The 14,676-nt window shown below is 54.3% G+C and overlaps 2 protein-coding genes across 2 annotated transcripts; one reads left to right on the top strand and one right to left on the bottom strand.

Moving 5' to 3' along the window:
• Nucleotides 1-713: 713 nt before the first annotated feature.
• On the top strand, nucleotides 714-9,635 carry UBXN11 (UBX domain protein 11). The gene is made up of 12 exons (XM_069036032.1): nucleotides 714-816; nucleotides 1,041-1,141; nucleotides 1,876-1,930; nucleotides 2,849-2,925; nucleotides 3,406-3,520; nucleotides 4,820-5,037; nucleotides 5,347-5,424; nucleotides 6,264-6,384; nucleotides 7,467-7,570; nucleotides 7,796-7,869; nucleotides 8,565-8,711; nucleotides 9,405-9,635. Exons 1-12 carry the CDS (start codon nucleotides 729-731, stop codon nucleotides 9,577-9,579), a joined length of 1,353 nt encoding a protein of 450 aa, XP_068892133.1. The 5' UTR covers nucleotides 714-728; the 3' UTR covers nucleotides 9,580-9,635.
• A 1,498-nt stretch (nucleotides 9,636-11,133) lies between these two features.
• SH3BGRL3 (SH3 domain binding glutamate rich protein like 3) lies at nucleotides 11,134-13,066 on the bottom strand. The gene is made up of 3 exons (XM_069035870.1): nucleotides 12,839-13,066; nucleotides 12,354-12,521; nucleotides 11,134-12,037 (listed from the first exon to the last, which is right to left on the bottom strand). Exons 1-3 carry the CDS (start codon nucleotides 13,049-13,051, stop codon nucleotides 11,972-11,974), a joined length of 447 nt encoding a protein of 148 aa, XP_068891971.1. The 5' UTR covers nucleotides 13,052-13,066; the 3' UTR covers nucleotides 11,134-11,971.
• Between the last annotated feature and the right edge of the window lie 1,610 nt (nucleotides 13,067-14,676).

Raw genomic sequence — 14,676 nt, 5'->3', positions numbered from 1 at the left:
GACATTCTGCCCGGAAAACAAGGCTGTATGGACTGGAAGGATGGGCTGACCACAAAAATGTACAGTTTGGGGTTTTTTGGACAGCTTTTTCAATTCTGTTTAGAAGGTTAATCCACCAAGCAAACGCACCCCAAGTTAATGAAGCTGTGCTTTATTTCATGTGTTATCCCCTCTTATTTTTCCTCAAAGGGCAGAGCTGTCCCAGGTGATTACCTTCACTGTTCTTACCCTTCTACACAATAGATGTATCTCTCTCTCCCCTACAGTTGTCCAAAACCAGATAAGTAACAAGACATTTCCACATCCTCAGCCCTAGAACACCACCTATTTTTACAGTTCCCTTTAAGGTCACATCCTCCCCACTCAATTTCAGAACAAAACCTCCCATTTCAGTCCCAGTGAAGTTTGCTGCTTATGTTAATTGCAGAGCACTGTGCTTTTTTTTCATTAAAATGACTTGATTTTACCACTTTCTTCCTCTCTGTGCAAGTGTCACGGGCTCTTTCTGCAAGCTCCACTTCGTGCTCACTCGTCCAGCTGCTGGGATTGTACCTTCCCATGGTCCTGACTCCTGAGGAGCACCCACACATGCTCAGAAATTTGGGAATACTGACGGGATTGACCTGCTCTCCCCTGCCCTCTCTTTCCCTCAGCACAACTGTGATATTTCTTTACCTGCTTTTGGAGAACCTGTGTCCAAACACTGACCTGTTTTCCTTTCTCAGAGGATGCCAGGCTGTCTCCTAGGACAAGGAATCCCTGCAAGGCACCCTCCACTCCTGCTCGAGGGGACAACACTGGAAAAGAATATGGAGGGTAAAATCCCTTAGTGATGAGGGGTTTCTGGGCCATCAGTTTTTCAGTGACACCCCAGGCCAGACCCGTTCCTGTGGCTGCCCTCTCACACACACAACGAGTTGGTGACACCAGGAGCCAAGGGGTTTCTACCCAAAAAGTCCTCCCTGCTGTGGCAGAGCAGGAATTCTGGTGTGGGGTCCCCTGTGCACCCCAGTCCTGCTCACAGCTCTTTGTGCTTTCAGGTGCAGCTCACGCTGACACGGAGCTCACATCCTCTCTGATGGAAAAAATCTCTCTGTTGGAACAGAAAATAGAGAAACAGGCACAAGAAATGCGGCTGAAGGTAAAAGTCAGCCTCTCACTGAGCCTGCTCTGTGTCCTGCCACGGGAGTCCCACCTCTCAGACCTCGTGTGGGCTCCAAAGTTCATCTGTGGCCTGCTGTTAATTACCAAAACCAGCCCTTTGCAAAGCAATAGAGCAGTGGGATCAGGCCTTGGGGTGGCAGAGGGGACAGTCCTTGCTGTGACGTCTTGCAGCAGGGACTCTCAGCACCCTGGCACTCAGAGCAGCAGCTCTTTGGCTTCTTCTTCTTCTTCTTTTTTTTTTTTGCCTCCTGTGGTGGTGCATTCCCCCTTTTGTTTTCTGAAACAGCGACTGCTCATACAGCAAAGTCATCCTGGAGCAGCCCTCTCTGCATTCACTGAATAGAATAAATACCCTTTAAAAGCCCAGAATAAATACCTTTTTTTTGTTTGGGGCTGGTTGTTTTTTAAGAAGTGGCTGCAGAGATGCTGGTCTGGTTTCTAGATCAGCCCCTCCCTGCAGGTCTGAGCAGGACTGGGAGATGGGTCACCTATTCCTGGAGTTCTCTATTTATCCCACCCCTCATTTGGGTCTAATTAAGGTATTTGTGAGGTGATTCAGCCCTGGTGACCCTTTAGCCTGTCTCTGTGTGGGGTGAGAGGACCTGCACCAGCCTCGCTAATTGCCCCAGCCAGGACTAATTGTGCAAACTGTGCCTGGAGGTGCTGAGGCCCAGGAGCTGACCCAAGTCATTATTTGTTCTGCCCCTGAAGGACGGGAGGATTGCTGAACTCGAGGAGGAGATAAAGACTCTTCAGAGAGGAGAAGGTAAAAATCGTTCACCTTTGAACGAGAGCTCCAGAGCTCTGGGCAGGGTAACAGAGCAGGCTTGGAGACTTCTCTGAGCTGTCCTCGGCTCCAAAACCCAGAAGCCTCCTTGGTGAGAGGTCGCAGCTACACACAGGGACTATTTCCCGAAGCAGATCTGCACTTTGACTTGTATCTGTTCCTCTGGTGCGGTGCAAAACATCATTTCCTGACCTATTTTCTATGGGTTTCTAAGTTTCCATGAGTGTAAAGCCAACCACAGACACCCAAGGATAGTCAGAAAACCGAAGAGCAGTAAATACTGCAGAGTTCAAACAGGCAGGAAAGCAGCTGAGAGAAACCAAAAACCTACTTGGAGTCTCCCACAGGATTCCAGGTCCAGCCTAACTCTAAATTGAACCCAGCTTCCAGTGAGTCACTGAAGGTCTTTTCCCCTATCCAGTTCCCTGGAATCCAGCAGCTTTCCAGCCCCAGCTGGAGCCCACACACGTTTCCTGCAGTGGCTGAACTGCCTTGTCTGTGCTGAGCTGGGGTGAGTTCTCTGTTTCCTGAGCACAAAACAAACTCTGTCTGTCAAACCACAAACATGTGGTTTGTACCTCCTCCAGCGTTGCGCTGCCATCCAGCCAACATCTCAGGATCCAGCTTTAGTGGACACCTGCTCATTTTGGGCTCCTTGAGACAGAGGGAGCCAAGTGATTTCCACTGTATGATTGCCAGCAGCACCGCTCACATCAGCTCCCCCAGCACAAAACTTCCCCAGGGTTGTTCACAACTATCTTTTAGTCTGCCAGCATTGTTGCCAAACCACTGCAGGGTGAATTGTCGCCTTCAGCCCCTGTGTCCCATGGGTTTGAGTTCACTGAGCACAGCCCTTCTTTGAGGATATACATAGAAACATCAGGTCTTCTCTTACAGGTGCTCCTGGCTCCCCCACCACAGAAGAACTGGAAATGAGGTGTCTTCAGCTGCAGAGCCAGGTCTGGGAGATGGAGGTGAGGCACCTGCTCTACGTGCCCTGAGCCAGCTGCTGCTTTGGTTTGAGATCACTGCAGTCCCAGTTTGGCCTTTTTCAAGCTGCCCCTTTGATCATCACAACCCTTCACCTCTGGAAATAAGGAGCAAGTTGGATGAGAGCAAAAGGGCAGGCGGAGGTTTTTGACACACAGACATCTGTGCCTCCTGCAGGCTTCATTCTGTGAATGAAGGGCTGTGGAGATGCTCAGCTCCTGCAGTCTTGGGAGGTTCCTCTGTCACTACAAATCTTTCCTCCTCCCTTTCTCCTGCTACTGATGGAGCTGCTGTCACTGCCCTGTCAGAGTCTGTCTGTCTGTCTGCCAGGGCCAAGGAGCCCCAGGACAAACCTCTTCCACCTCCCTCTCTGCCTCTCACAGCCACAACTGACCACTCTCAGGCTCCCATTTCCAGTTTTCTGAAGCTCTGGTACCAACACTGGCCTGACTTTCCTCTTCCAGCGGTTCCTGAATGACTATGGTCTGATTTGGGTTGGAGAGACACGGGACCAGCTGGAAGATACAGAATCACTCCAGGATGAAGAGGAGCTGCCAGCAGGGAACCTCTGGAAGCCGGGTAAAGCACCAGCACTCTTGGCTGAAGCTGCTATCCCAGCTCTCACTGCACACTCAGAGAAGGGAGGGTAGATAAGCACCAAAACCTCAGGATCTGGGTCTTCAGAATTTGAGATCCTCTGCCAAGATCTTCACATCAATCCATCTCAGGGGCACAGACGTGGAGCAATCCAACAGGAGCTCAGCAGAAGGTTTAATTTTATATACCTGTATTTTGTACACCCTTACTGGGCAAAGAGGAGAGAACCTGATGGTTCAGCCCTCCAGGAGGAGACCTCACAGCAGCTGTTTCCTGCAGAATTCACAAACCCTGCACATTTGAGGCTTGGCTGCTCTAATGACATTGACATAGAGTGGGTGGAAAACGGAATCAGGTGCTTTGTGTGCACAGGAGCTGTAGTAACTTACCCACAGAGTCTGGCTCTATCAGGGAGTATTGTTTGCCTTTCCTCCCAGCCACCACGTGAAGGCTTTAATTGAGACCTGACTCTGCTGTCTGGGGTCCAGGCAGGTTTGGCAGTGGCTCCCCAGGGAGTGGAAACAGAGGAAAAAAAAGAAAATTATTTGGGCTGTAGAGCCAATGCTGCTTCCTCACCACCATGCAAATATTAGACTAGACCTTCCCTTAGATGCAGGAGGGGAGACACAGAGGGAGATCAGCAGAAACAGTTTTGGTTTCAGCTCACTGACCCTTTTCAAGGGTATTTCTACATTGTCCTTTAGCAACTCTTAAAAAAGGAGAACGACCAAGGACTTTAACTCAGCTTAGATCTTTTCTCTCTCGTTTCCTCTTCTGACTTCATTCCTCTGCCCTGTCACAACCCTTTTACTGCTTCACCCTGCCACCCTCAAACACCCAGACAAACATCCTTGCAGAGTCCCTGCCCTGGTGCAGGCAGCTGCCTCTGTTTACCCTGGCACCACTTCAGCACCTGTGCCCTGATCCATTGATCCAATCTGGTTAATCCAACTCGTGCAGCTCCTCGTCATGCACAGCACAGGGACAGCACAACACTTCTGAGAGGATAAACAAGCCCAGGAGCCCAGCGTGGGCTCCACGAGCCGCCCCTGCTCCGAGTTTGCAGCCGCGGTGCTGCCTCCTCTGCCCTGCCCCTGTGGTTTGGCACACGCCCGTGTGGACCTGGCAGAGCTGTGCCACAGCAAAAGCCTGCACTGCATTCTGTAAGTGTGTGAAAGGCAAAGCATAGAAATGTCAGGGCTCAAACACAGCTCAGATTCATACAGACAAATCTGCTCGGCCACCACCCCTTCCCCCGTAACTCCGATCCCTCTGCCACAGGTGAGGCCGTTGTTTGCGAACACCAGATTGATTTCGATTTAATCTTGGAGAACATTAAGGATTTGAACTCCCTGGTCGGAGAGGGCAGTTCTCAGATTGAGCACACGCCCCGGGGGGCTCGGCTGAGGCGGCCAGAGCCCCTCCCTCTCACCCTGTACCGAAATGGGATCGTCGTGGGCAGTGGAGCCTTCCGGCCCTACCAGCATCCCTCCACACAGGTATGGGAAGGGCTGGAGAGGAATCAGAGTCATCCTGCCAGCACTCACTAAGCCCCAAGAAAGGGGATAGGGCTTCTGAGCTCATCTCAGTCCTAAAAAGGAGCCCAGCTCCACACCTGCATCCCCACAGTGCCTTTAAAGCCTCGTGTGTCTGTGTGCAGTAATTTTTAGAGACGGAGATTCTGTGTCTTTGATGCAGACCTTTCTGCACGGTCACAACACCACAAACGGGAGCATCCCAGCAGAAAGATCAGTCCTGAGCTAAACAGAAAGTCTGAGGTGTGACCACGAGCTCTGCTGTTGTTTCAGCAATGCCTGCAGGATATCATGGATGGTTATTTCCCCTCAGAGCTGCAGCCGCGCTACCCCGACGGCGTCCCCTTGCAGGTCAGTGCCACACGCAGCTTTGGGGGAGAAATTGCTCTCTTGCTTCCCAAGACAGCTCAGGTTTTCTTTCATCAATCTGCTGGATGGTGCCCACAGCAAGGGGAGGTTGAAGTTTGTGGTGCTGTGCAGGTGTGTCTGGGGAAAAGGGAGGCAGGGAAGGCACCTGCAGCAGCCGTTACAGGAAGTGTTTCAGCATCAAGGTTCAAGGGTTTCTGTGTCTCAGTGAACCTGGCTTGAAACAAGGCTTCTAAGAGCACAGCAGGCTCTGTAAGAGAAGCAGCACATGCAGGAAATTAAGAGCTGTGTCATGAAAAGGAGGGGAAATGAAGTTCTCAAATAGTTCCCCTGGAAAAGCTTTTAAACAGATTGAACAAGTGGCTTTCAAAGAGCATGTCATGAGAGTTTATTTTGCCACAGTTTAAGTGGATTTGGCCACCTGAGGTTCTCTTTGGCCCCAGTTTTTGATTTCTCAGAAATAGCAAAGAGCCAAAGCCACATTTGCGGGCAGAGAGCCTCAGAGGATTCAAATCTAGGTCTTGGAGTGCACCTGAAACGTCAGCAGGCACAACCAGAGGCTGGACCTTCCCTCTGCCACAAAGAAACCAGGACACAGCTGCATGAACAGGACAAGGTCAGGCCAGCTGGAGCAAGCTGGGAGCTGTGGAAGTTAGAAAGTCACATGGAAGGGGGATTGTGCAAAGCTCTGGGGACTGAGGTTCCCTATAACCTCTGCATCATTGGTTTCACTTGGGGTGTACAACTGCTGGTTGTCATTACTGTGGTTAATTGGGCTCTGATGCAGCAAGAGGAGATTGTGCAACAGTCAGATTTGCTTACAGGTCACCGACAGGAGGAACGTGGTGTTTCAGAAGCAAGACCTTCCAGGGAGTTTTCCTGGCCTTGGCCAGGTGGTCGGTACTTCAGAATCCAACAAAGTGCAGGAAACCTCCGAGATCCCAGGTAAAATCCCAAACCTGCCTCAAAAATGCAGCTCGTGCTTGAGGAGGAGGATTTTTAAACCTTACCAGGGCAGCGCAGGTGGTAGGAGGGGAATGTGAAGGTCTCAGCAAGGAAAGCAACACTTCTGGGTCAGGGCCTGGTGCTGCCTCAGGAGCTGGAAGCCAGCAGCAGCACACAGAGGGTCCTCTCAGCACTAATCCTCCTAAAGGATGAGACATGACAGGTAATAAAAGAATAGAAATTCAGCAGGTTTCCAAACACATCTGCCCTGTGCCTTTCTGAAAGGCCAAGCTCCTTCCACCTTCACCACATCAAAGGATGCTGAGGGAGCCCTGCAGGCCTGGGAGAGTTGCTGGCAAACACTGCTCCTTTCTCCTACAAGCTCATTCCAAAAATGTAGATATCTTCAAGCCAAATGAACCGTAACTGTACTGAAAAATGGGACAGTTTCCCTTCAGACTTTCACAAAAGAATATGGGACATCAAAGGCCACAGATTCCTCATTTTGCTCCTAGACACTTGCAGTCTGTGTAAGCAATATCTGACGGGGCTGGGAAGTCAAACAGAGAGACAGAAATCAGTGGGCTTGTGGGTGCCTCACTAAATAACCCACCACATGTATCACCCATGAGAAACAGCTGCCTGGTTACATTCAACTGTGCTCAGTCACCTCAAGGCTAAAGCTAAATATTCCCTTTAACCAAGCAGTAAAAAATAATTGTCCCAGCAGAAAGGAATGGACGCCTACAAATACACCCTCACAAGGTGAAAAATGTCCAAGTCTGTAAAAATGGTGATAGTCCCAGTTTTTCACAGCAGAGCTGCCTGCTGTGCATCCCAGCTGTGCACTGAACAGGCTGCTCTGTTCTCACTGTTGATGTTGACAATCAAACAATCAGTGGGGCAGAAAGTGGGACAGCTTCAAGGGAGGAACCCGAGAGCCGCTCTCGGCCTCGCTGGGGTGCTGAGAGCTCTCCCTGTCGGCTGCTGAGCTCTCCCCTTTCACCAAATCAGCCTCTTCTGGGAGCAAAATGTTTGTCACAAAGGTCACACACGGACATATCTCCTCTCTGCTCTGATAGGTCCCAAAGCCTCCTTGGAGCAGTTTCCCAACGAGCTTTCCAAGCCCATGAAGCACAGAGGGAGAGTGGGCAGTGCCCGAGGCGTGGCTGGAGCAGTGCCACAGGTACCAGTGACCTCCCCAGACCCCCCCAGCAGGAGACCAGGGGCGATTCCCTGGACTCCGCTCCCTGCACAGCACCAGCATCCCCACCTTGGGCCTCTCCCAGCTCTGTGTAACCTCCCAGAGAGGCTCCACCAGAGCACACGTGGCACTTGGCACCTGCCTTGGGGCTGTGCCGGCACTGGCTGCTCTCCCTGCAGTGCTGACACTCACCTGCTTTGGTTGCAGGGCTCTGATGGGCAGCGGAGCAGCAAAGAAATCCTGGTGGAAACACCTGGGCTGGCTGCCCTGGAGAGGTACAGGTACAGCCCCTCACCCCTGCCCTGTCAGGATCTCCTCTTCTTCCTGCTTCATCACTGCAGGTTTAGTTCAGGGGGTTCAGTTGAGGAGGTAAATGGACTTTCCCCTTTTAGATCTTAGAAATAGTTAGAAAAAAGGCCAAGTTTGGTCTTTTGGGAAAACCACTGAATTTTTCATGGCAAACATGCCATATTTTACATTTCTAACAAAAAGCTTCTGTTGTTCAAAATGTCACTAGTTTATGTGAAAGTTTTTCTGACAGCAAGCCAAGGCCTAAGAGTTTAAAACCATTGAAGGAGCTTTTTGCAGTCATATTAAATGGGAGAATCTCATGCCCAGGTGGGAGGTCTCACTAACAGCGCTTTTCCACTCAGTCTCTGGCAAGGCAAGACCCAAATAACTAATGAAAAAAACCCCAAGCAGATTATTTTTAATCAAAGAAGTAGGGCGAAGTACTTACCAGGCAGCACTGGTTTAAAATGAGAAAGCTAAAAAAGGTCCACAACCCTCTTCAAGGCATCTTCAGGCTGAGAAAGCAAAGCAGCAGTTTGGGCAGTGGGTTGGTCTGGTTGCCCATGGTCAGACAGGGCCTCGTTGACCTCAAGGACATTCCCAAACATGAAACTCCTCCTGTCACGGAGGCTCTGCCCATTGAGTGGAGCTCACTCCTGGGCTGACAGGGATTTGTGATCCCCAGGGTGAAGCCAGCTGAGGGGCCTAAAGCTGCTGCCCCTGATTTCTGCACTCTGCGCATCAGATCCGAGAGCGGGGAGCAGACGTACGAGGTGAAGATGCTGCTCACAGACACCATCGGGGACCTGCACCAGCACCTCGCCCACGTCAGGTAGTCCAGGACTCCCTCCCCTCCTTGCCTGGCTCTGTAGGGCCCCAGGAAAGGGTTCTTGAGGTCCTGGGGCTTCAAACATCGGCCTGAGCTGGGTCACAGCCCCAGCGCTCTGCCCACCTGAAGCTCTCCAGGCAGCAGTGCCAGGGTTCTGAGAAGCTCAGAGCATTTCATACCCACCTTTGCCACACAGCAGCAGAGATAAACTTCCTCTGTCCTCCCAAACTGCCATCAGATCCAGGCCCATCGCTGCCTTTGCCTCCTTCCAGCACTCACCCAACTTGTGCCACCATTCCCAAGGTGCTGGAAGCTGAGCTGCAGCCTTTGCTTGGCTCAGCCAGCTCTACGTCCCAGCACATTTAATGCTGCCCAAGGGCTCACTCAGCCTGTTGGGGACAGTTCCAGATGGCTGAGGGCCCCCTTTGCTCTCCCCTCTTCCCACTCCTGCTGCAGGCCGTGGCCCTGGCCTCAGTGTGAGCCCAGGATGAGCTCAGTGCTGGTGGGATGCACGAGCCTCCTTCCTTCCCACTGCAGCTGTGCAGCTGGACAGGCTGCTCTGTGGCTGGCTGGCTGCAGTTTGGGCTGGAAGCCCTTTTTTCTGCTCTTGCATAACCACAGCTGGATCAGTCAAAGCATCTCAGCAAAACCTTGGGGGATCCCATGAGTAGGAAAGATTGTGCTGTTCTTTCCTAGGGGTGGAAACTCGGACTCATATGAGATCATCAGCACCTTTCCCCAGAGGGTGTACACGGACAACTCCAGGAGCCTGCAGGAATGTGGGCTGGTCCCCAGTGCCTCCCTGCTGCTGCAGAGGAGAGACCCCTCCCAACAGGAGCAACAGGAGGGGACGGGGCTGCAGACAGGGTAAGAGCTCCTCGCCCCGAGCTCTGCACAGGGAGGGAGCTGCCTCTCACCGTCACCCAACCTGCCCTGGCTGAGAAATAGGGAGAGGTTTCCTTTCCAGATTTAGTTTCACTGTGCCATTACCTGGGATGGAGAAGAGCGCAGAGCAGCCCTTTGGCCGCTCCCTTTGGCACAGGGGGCCAGGCCCAGTCCTGCTGCCTCACAGTGGCTGCTGTTCCCCAAAACAGGTGGGTCCCAGCACAGGGACACTTCCACCAGCTCCCACCTGGGCTCCTGGCCTGGCTCCTCATCTCTGTGGATGACACAGGCTGACCCCTGCCCAGGGGAGCCTGCCAGCTTCACCCTGGCACTGGGCAGTTGCTTAGCTGGGCTCAGGGACTCTGGAGCAGCAGGATGGACACACAGCCAGGGGCAGTTTGCTTTCCACACACAGCTGCTCCTGACAGACTTCACCTGCACTGACACCAGGGGACAAACAGGCTCAGTTCTGTGGTGTCTGCTGAAGCTAAACCTGAAGGCCTTGAGCCATTGCAGTGCTGGGGCTGAGCCAGACTCGACTCAGCCGGGAGATCCTGCTACTGGGCTTCCTGTACGTGCACAGCTCCTTCCCTTGGACAGCCCCCAGCTGCAGCGGGGCCCAGGCTCCAGCCTGCCTGGAGGTACCCGCCCTCCTCCCTCCTGCTGCCGGCGCTTGGATGCTGCAACAGGACACCGTGTCATTGGAGAAGAGCGTAATCCCTCCGCGGCGTCTCTGCCGAACCCTGAATAAAGCATCTTCCTCCCTCTCCCGTGGGCTGGGGCTGCACTTTTCCCTTTCCCTCTCCCCAGCACATTCTTCCCATTCCAGCTGTGACAAGCTCTCACTTGACTCCCAGCTGACAACACTCCCACTCATGCGAGGCAGGGCCTTCTGGCAGGTTCCCTCTTTGCAGAGACCCAGCCCTCATTAAAGGCTCCCAATAAAACCCTTTTTTTCAGCTGCAATTTCCGCTTCCTGTAGATTTCAAAGGCACAGTTGCTGTGAAAGCTCACGGTGCCCAGAGCTCTTCCCAGACCCCTCTGAGCTGCACAACTCAAACACAGGAAGCAAACCAGCTGCTTCCTCAGCTCCCCATGAGCAGTGACTCAACCCACACAGCTCTCCCTCAGCTTCCTCCTTTTTCCACCTGTAGCAGATTCAGGAGCAGCTGAATTTCCAGCTGTTTTCCCTGTCTCTCTGTATCCTGGTCTAGTCAATCTTTGTGCCAGGGGTTTGTTTTTCACTCCCACGTCTGGCTGAGGCTGTCCCTGCCCCGGGCTGCCACTGTCACCACGCAGAGGAGAGGAATGCTCTGGTACCTGTCACTACTGCGCTGTAGGACATTCAGACACGTCCTGTGAGCCTTTGATTAGCAGCAGCAATCTAAGGTGCTAAGATCTTTGTGTCAGGCTGCAGCAGCACGTACAACCCACTCAGCTTCTCTCAGCTGGAAATGACTCACAATCCTTAGGTAGGGTGATGTTTAACCTGTAGCCAAAATAAAACCGAATTTAAAAGAAATGCAAGAGTAGCAACATGAAAGGTACAGTAACATTTAATAGCATCTCGGAAGACAACACTGGTTATAAACTTGCTTTTTGGCAGGAAAACAAAATGCACTTGGTCCAGGATTGCAAAAAAGCCAACTCAAAGAGGAAAGATTGGACAGCTGGAGCATCAGCTGTTCTGAGGCAGCCCTGAGCCATTAATGCTCACAAGGGAGCCCTGGTCAGGGCGGAGGGTGGCTGGAGCAACACAGATCCCACTTCCAGCCCCATCCATCCCCCAGGCAGCCTTTGCCCCCAGCTCCACTGTGGTGGGCACTCAGACCCCCAATTCTGTGCAGTATTTTTGCATTAAATTAAGACAAACAAAAAAACCCCACCCAACTTTACTTAGTTGCCATAATCTCTGCAGTTGAGATGAAGAAGGGAGAAAAAGGGAGAAAAAGAAGGAAGTGAGGCAGCAGAATTTACAATTTTAACAGCAACTGGGAGACACGGGAGGTACCGTGCAGCCCTAAGCCCTTCCCTCCCGAGGCACAGGAAGGGGGCTGAGGGCTGGGTGCACCTCGCACGGCCCCGGAGGCTTTGCTGTTTACAGAGGCACTGGAAGCTGCCGTGAGCCAGGCCCAGCTCTGCCCACAGGCCAAGCGCAGCGAGCGTCACACTTTCTTTGGATCCCTCTGAGATGATTCGGGGTTCAGCAGGAGGGAGTCGGAGGCAGCTGCAATGAGGAGTTTTGGTCATGGGTTTTTCCCTGTGCTGGGATACAAGTGCGGTGCCAGGACAGCGCTGACAACCCGGAGGTGAAGGTGGTCGGAGATGAGGGCGCTCAGGAATGCAGGTAGAGTCCAGGATGGGAGGGTAAGCAGGGCTCAGGCCAACTTCAGGAACTCCTGCAGAGTGTTTTGCTCCACCGCTTCCACGAAGAGCTCGTAATCCTGCAGGGAAACGCCACGCAGTCGCCCACAGGCAGGAGGGTCCCTGAGCCCGCACTGGTTCACAGAGCTGGCACCAGCTGCTTGTGCCAAGGATGACAGGGCAAAGCGGGCACAGCCCCACTGCCACCCAGAGCCCCCTGCCCGGGTCCCCTTTTTCCCAAGCCAAACGGCCGTGGACCCTGGCAGCACCTGGTCCCTGCAGCTCACGAGAAATAACTTACAAGGCGTCTTGAACATTTGAGCAAACCCAAGGGACAGGACATCGCCCACCACCCAACCCCTGCGTGCCAACCCCGGCGCGGAGCACGAGCCTCACCCCGCAGTACTGGTCTCCGTTGACGATCTGGGGTGGGATGGCTTTGGGGTTGCCTGCCTTTGCCCTCATCTCCTCCCGGAGAGCGTTGTCCTGGGAGATATCCACCAGCTCGTACTTGATGTTCTTCCCATCAAGGATTCGGGTTACTTCGCTCTGTTGAGATTTGATCTGGAACCCGGGTGGGAAAGGCAGGTTATGGGGAGATGGAGAGGAGCCCCAAGGGTGGGCACACACCCAGCGTGCCAGCCAGGCTCAGCACAGTGCCCACGGTGCGGACCCCGCCCGCGCGGGGGGACACCCAGCACGGAGGGGGTGGGTTCGGGGAAAGATGGGGACGGTACAGCGCGAGCAGGGGAGGGGACACCGAGGACGGGGCGGGGGAGGGGGGCTTCGCTGCTGCACGGAAGAGAGACGCCCACCCCCGGGAAGAGGGGCCCGGTGCCCCCAGCCCTGCCCGCCGCAGCCCGGGCCCCGCCGCCGCTCACCTCCCGGGAGCCGGTCACCGAGGTGCTGTAGACCTTGAGGGTGCTCATGGTGCGATCGCGGCCGCTCCCAGCGCTCAGCCCGGCGGAGGGAGGGAGGGGAGGCTCGGCGGGGCTCGGCGGGAGGGAGGGACGGAGGGATGGAGGAGGAGCGGGAGCCCCGGCACCGCCCGGCATGTGACTGCGGGGGCCAATGGCACCGGCGGGCCCGGGCATGCGGCCTCGGCGGGGCCGGCCCCGGGACACCGCCCCGACAGCACCGGGCAGCCACCGGCACCGGCACCGGCACCGCTCCCACCGGGCAACCAGTAACCGCCCCTGCCGGGCACGGGGGAGCCACCGGCATCCGCCCCCGAGCTCCTCTCTCCCCACCCAGGACGGCCTCGCACGAGTGGGTCAGAGCAGCTTTATTTGATACTCCAAATACTTGATACAAACAAGCGGTGAGACGGAGGCTGGTACAAAGACACTGAGCCCGGCGGGACCGGGCCCAACACGGGGGACCGGGGGAGGACGTGAGTGGCACGAGGAAGGGGGGACAGGGAGGGAACGCTGTCCTGTCCCCCTGGCCTGGGGTGTTCTGTAACAAAGAGCCCGAGATCTCCCCTGCACCAGCAGCAAACAGCACGTGGGATCACCCTCCTGGCCAGAGGGGCTCAGCTGTGCAGGAGGATGAGGAGGGGACATGTCCCCAGGGAGGGGAACACAGGATCTGGGCAGCCCAGCTGCTGGGACAGAGCCAGGCAGCAGCTGAGGTGGTTTCAGCCACAACAATCTCATCGCAGAATCACCTCTGCAGGGGCAGAGGGCAAACCTGTCCCCTCACAGCACATGGGAACGAGATCGTGCACCCCCAAAGCAAAGGGGAGAAGGAGATGGTGCCCAAACCCCCTAAGAACCTGCAGGAGCCAGCAGAGCTCCGGGCAGTCAGGACAAGCAGCTTCAGAAATAGCCCTGGAAATGTGTTTTGCTCAGTACACGGCACCAGCAGCCGGGGGACAGACACAGCCAGGAACAGAACAGCCAGGGAGAGCAGGACAGACAGACAGACACTGCCAGGCACACGCTGCTGCCTGCTCCCCACGTGGGACAAACCAACCAATTCCCTGCCACCATCACCCATGGTGGCCAAACACCGAGAACAGAACAGATTTGGTCTTAAAATTTAACACAAAGGAATAACAAAAGCATTTCTGCCAAACCCAGGGCTCACAGCCCCAACGTCAGCCAAGAGCAGCCAAACAACACAAGGGTCAGCAGGATCCTTCCCTGTCATAACTTGGCATCTTGCTCTTAACTCAAGCTGAAAACCAAAGTCCCACCCTTGGACTCGGTACTGTAAAGCTGTCACTGGGGTTAAGGAGGGTTGTGGTACAGTGAAACTGATCCCACAATGATTTATTTAGAAATCCCGTGACTTGCAGAGGAGCGGGGAAGGAGGGACAGGGCTATGACAAAGCCCAAGTGGCCACTGCCTTGCAGGAAGAGCTCCCTGTGCCACCCCCTCCACATTGGGACCAGTATGGCTTTCTCCCAGTAAAGCAGAGGTGGGTCCCCAGGGGCACAGGGGCTCTTGGAGGCTCTGGCAGGGGCCACAGACACTTGGGGCTCCCCAGGATTGTTTGTGATGGCTCTGAAAAGGCTGCGAGAAGGAAGAGAAGCTCCTCACCTGCCAGTGGAGGCATTAGGCACAGAGCAGTGTGGGAGCAGAGGGTTCTTCCAGCTCATTAAGGCACTTCAGCATCAATCCACTTCCTCTGCAGTCTGAATCACACCCACTCCCAGTGCTATTTCAGGGGGACAAAAGGCTTAAGGCTTCTGGAGTAACAGTGCCCAGGGGG

Source organism: Aphelocoma coerulescens, chromosome 23 (assembly GCF_041296385.1).
Source record: "Aphelocoma coerulescens isolate FSJ_1873_10779 chromosome 23, UR_Acoe_1.0, whole genome shotgun sequence".
Lineage (NCBI taxonomy): Eukaryota > Metazoa > Chordata > Aves > Passeriformes > Corvidae > Aphelocoma > Aphelocoma coerulescens.
The sequence above is the reverse complement of the archived record's forward strand: the minus strand, read 5'-3'. Positions and strand labels throughout refer to the sequence as shown.

What these genes read in the sequence shown, in the direction of transcription:
- UBXN11 (XM_069036032.1), top strand. Translation starts at nt 729, where the DNA reads ATGCCAGGCTGTCTCCTAGGACAAGGAATCCCTGCAAGGCACCCTCCA. An exon ending in CACAAGAAATGCGGCTGAAG is followed by an intron (nt 1,142 to 1,875) that starts GTAAAAGTCAGC and finishes CTGCCCCTGAAG; the next exon opens with GACGGGAGGATTGCTGAACT. An exon ending in TGGCTGGAGCAGTGCCACAG is followed by an intron (nt 7,571 to 7,795) that starts GTACCAGTGACC and finishes CTTTGGTTGCAG; the next exon opens with GGCTCTGATGGGCAGCGGAG.
- SH3BGRL3 (XM_069035870.1), bottom strand. Translation starts at nt 13,051, where the DNA reads ATGCCCGGGCCCGCCGGTGCCATTGGCCCCCGCAGTCACATGCCGGGC. An exon ending in CGGTGACCGGCTCCCGGGAG is followed by an intron (nt 12,522 to 12,838) that starts GTGAGCGGCGGC and finishes CCCGGGTTCCAG; the next exon opens with ATCAAATCTCAACAGAGCGA. An exon ending in ACGGAGACCAGTACTGCGGG is followed by an intron (nt 12,038 to 12,353) that starts GTGAGGCTCGTG and finishes GTTTCCCTGCAG; the next exon opens with GATTACGAGCTCTTCGTGGA.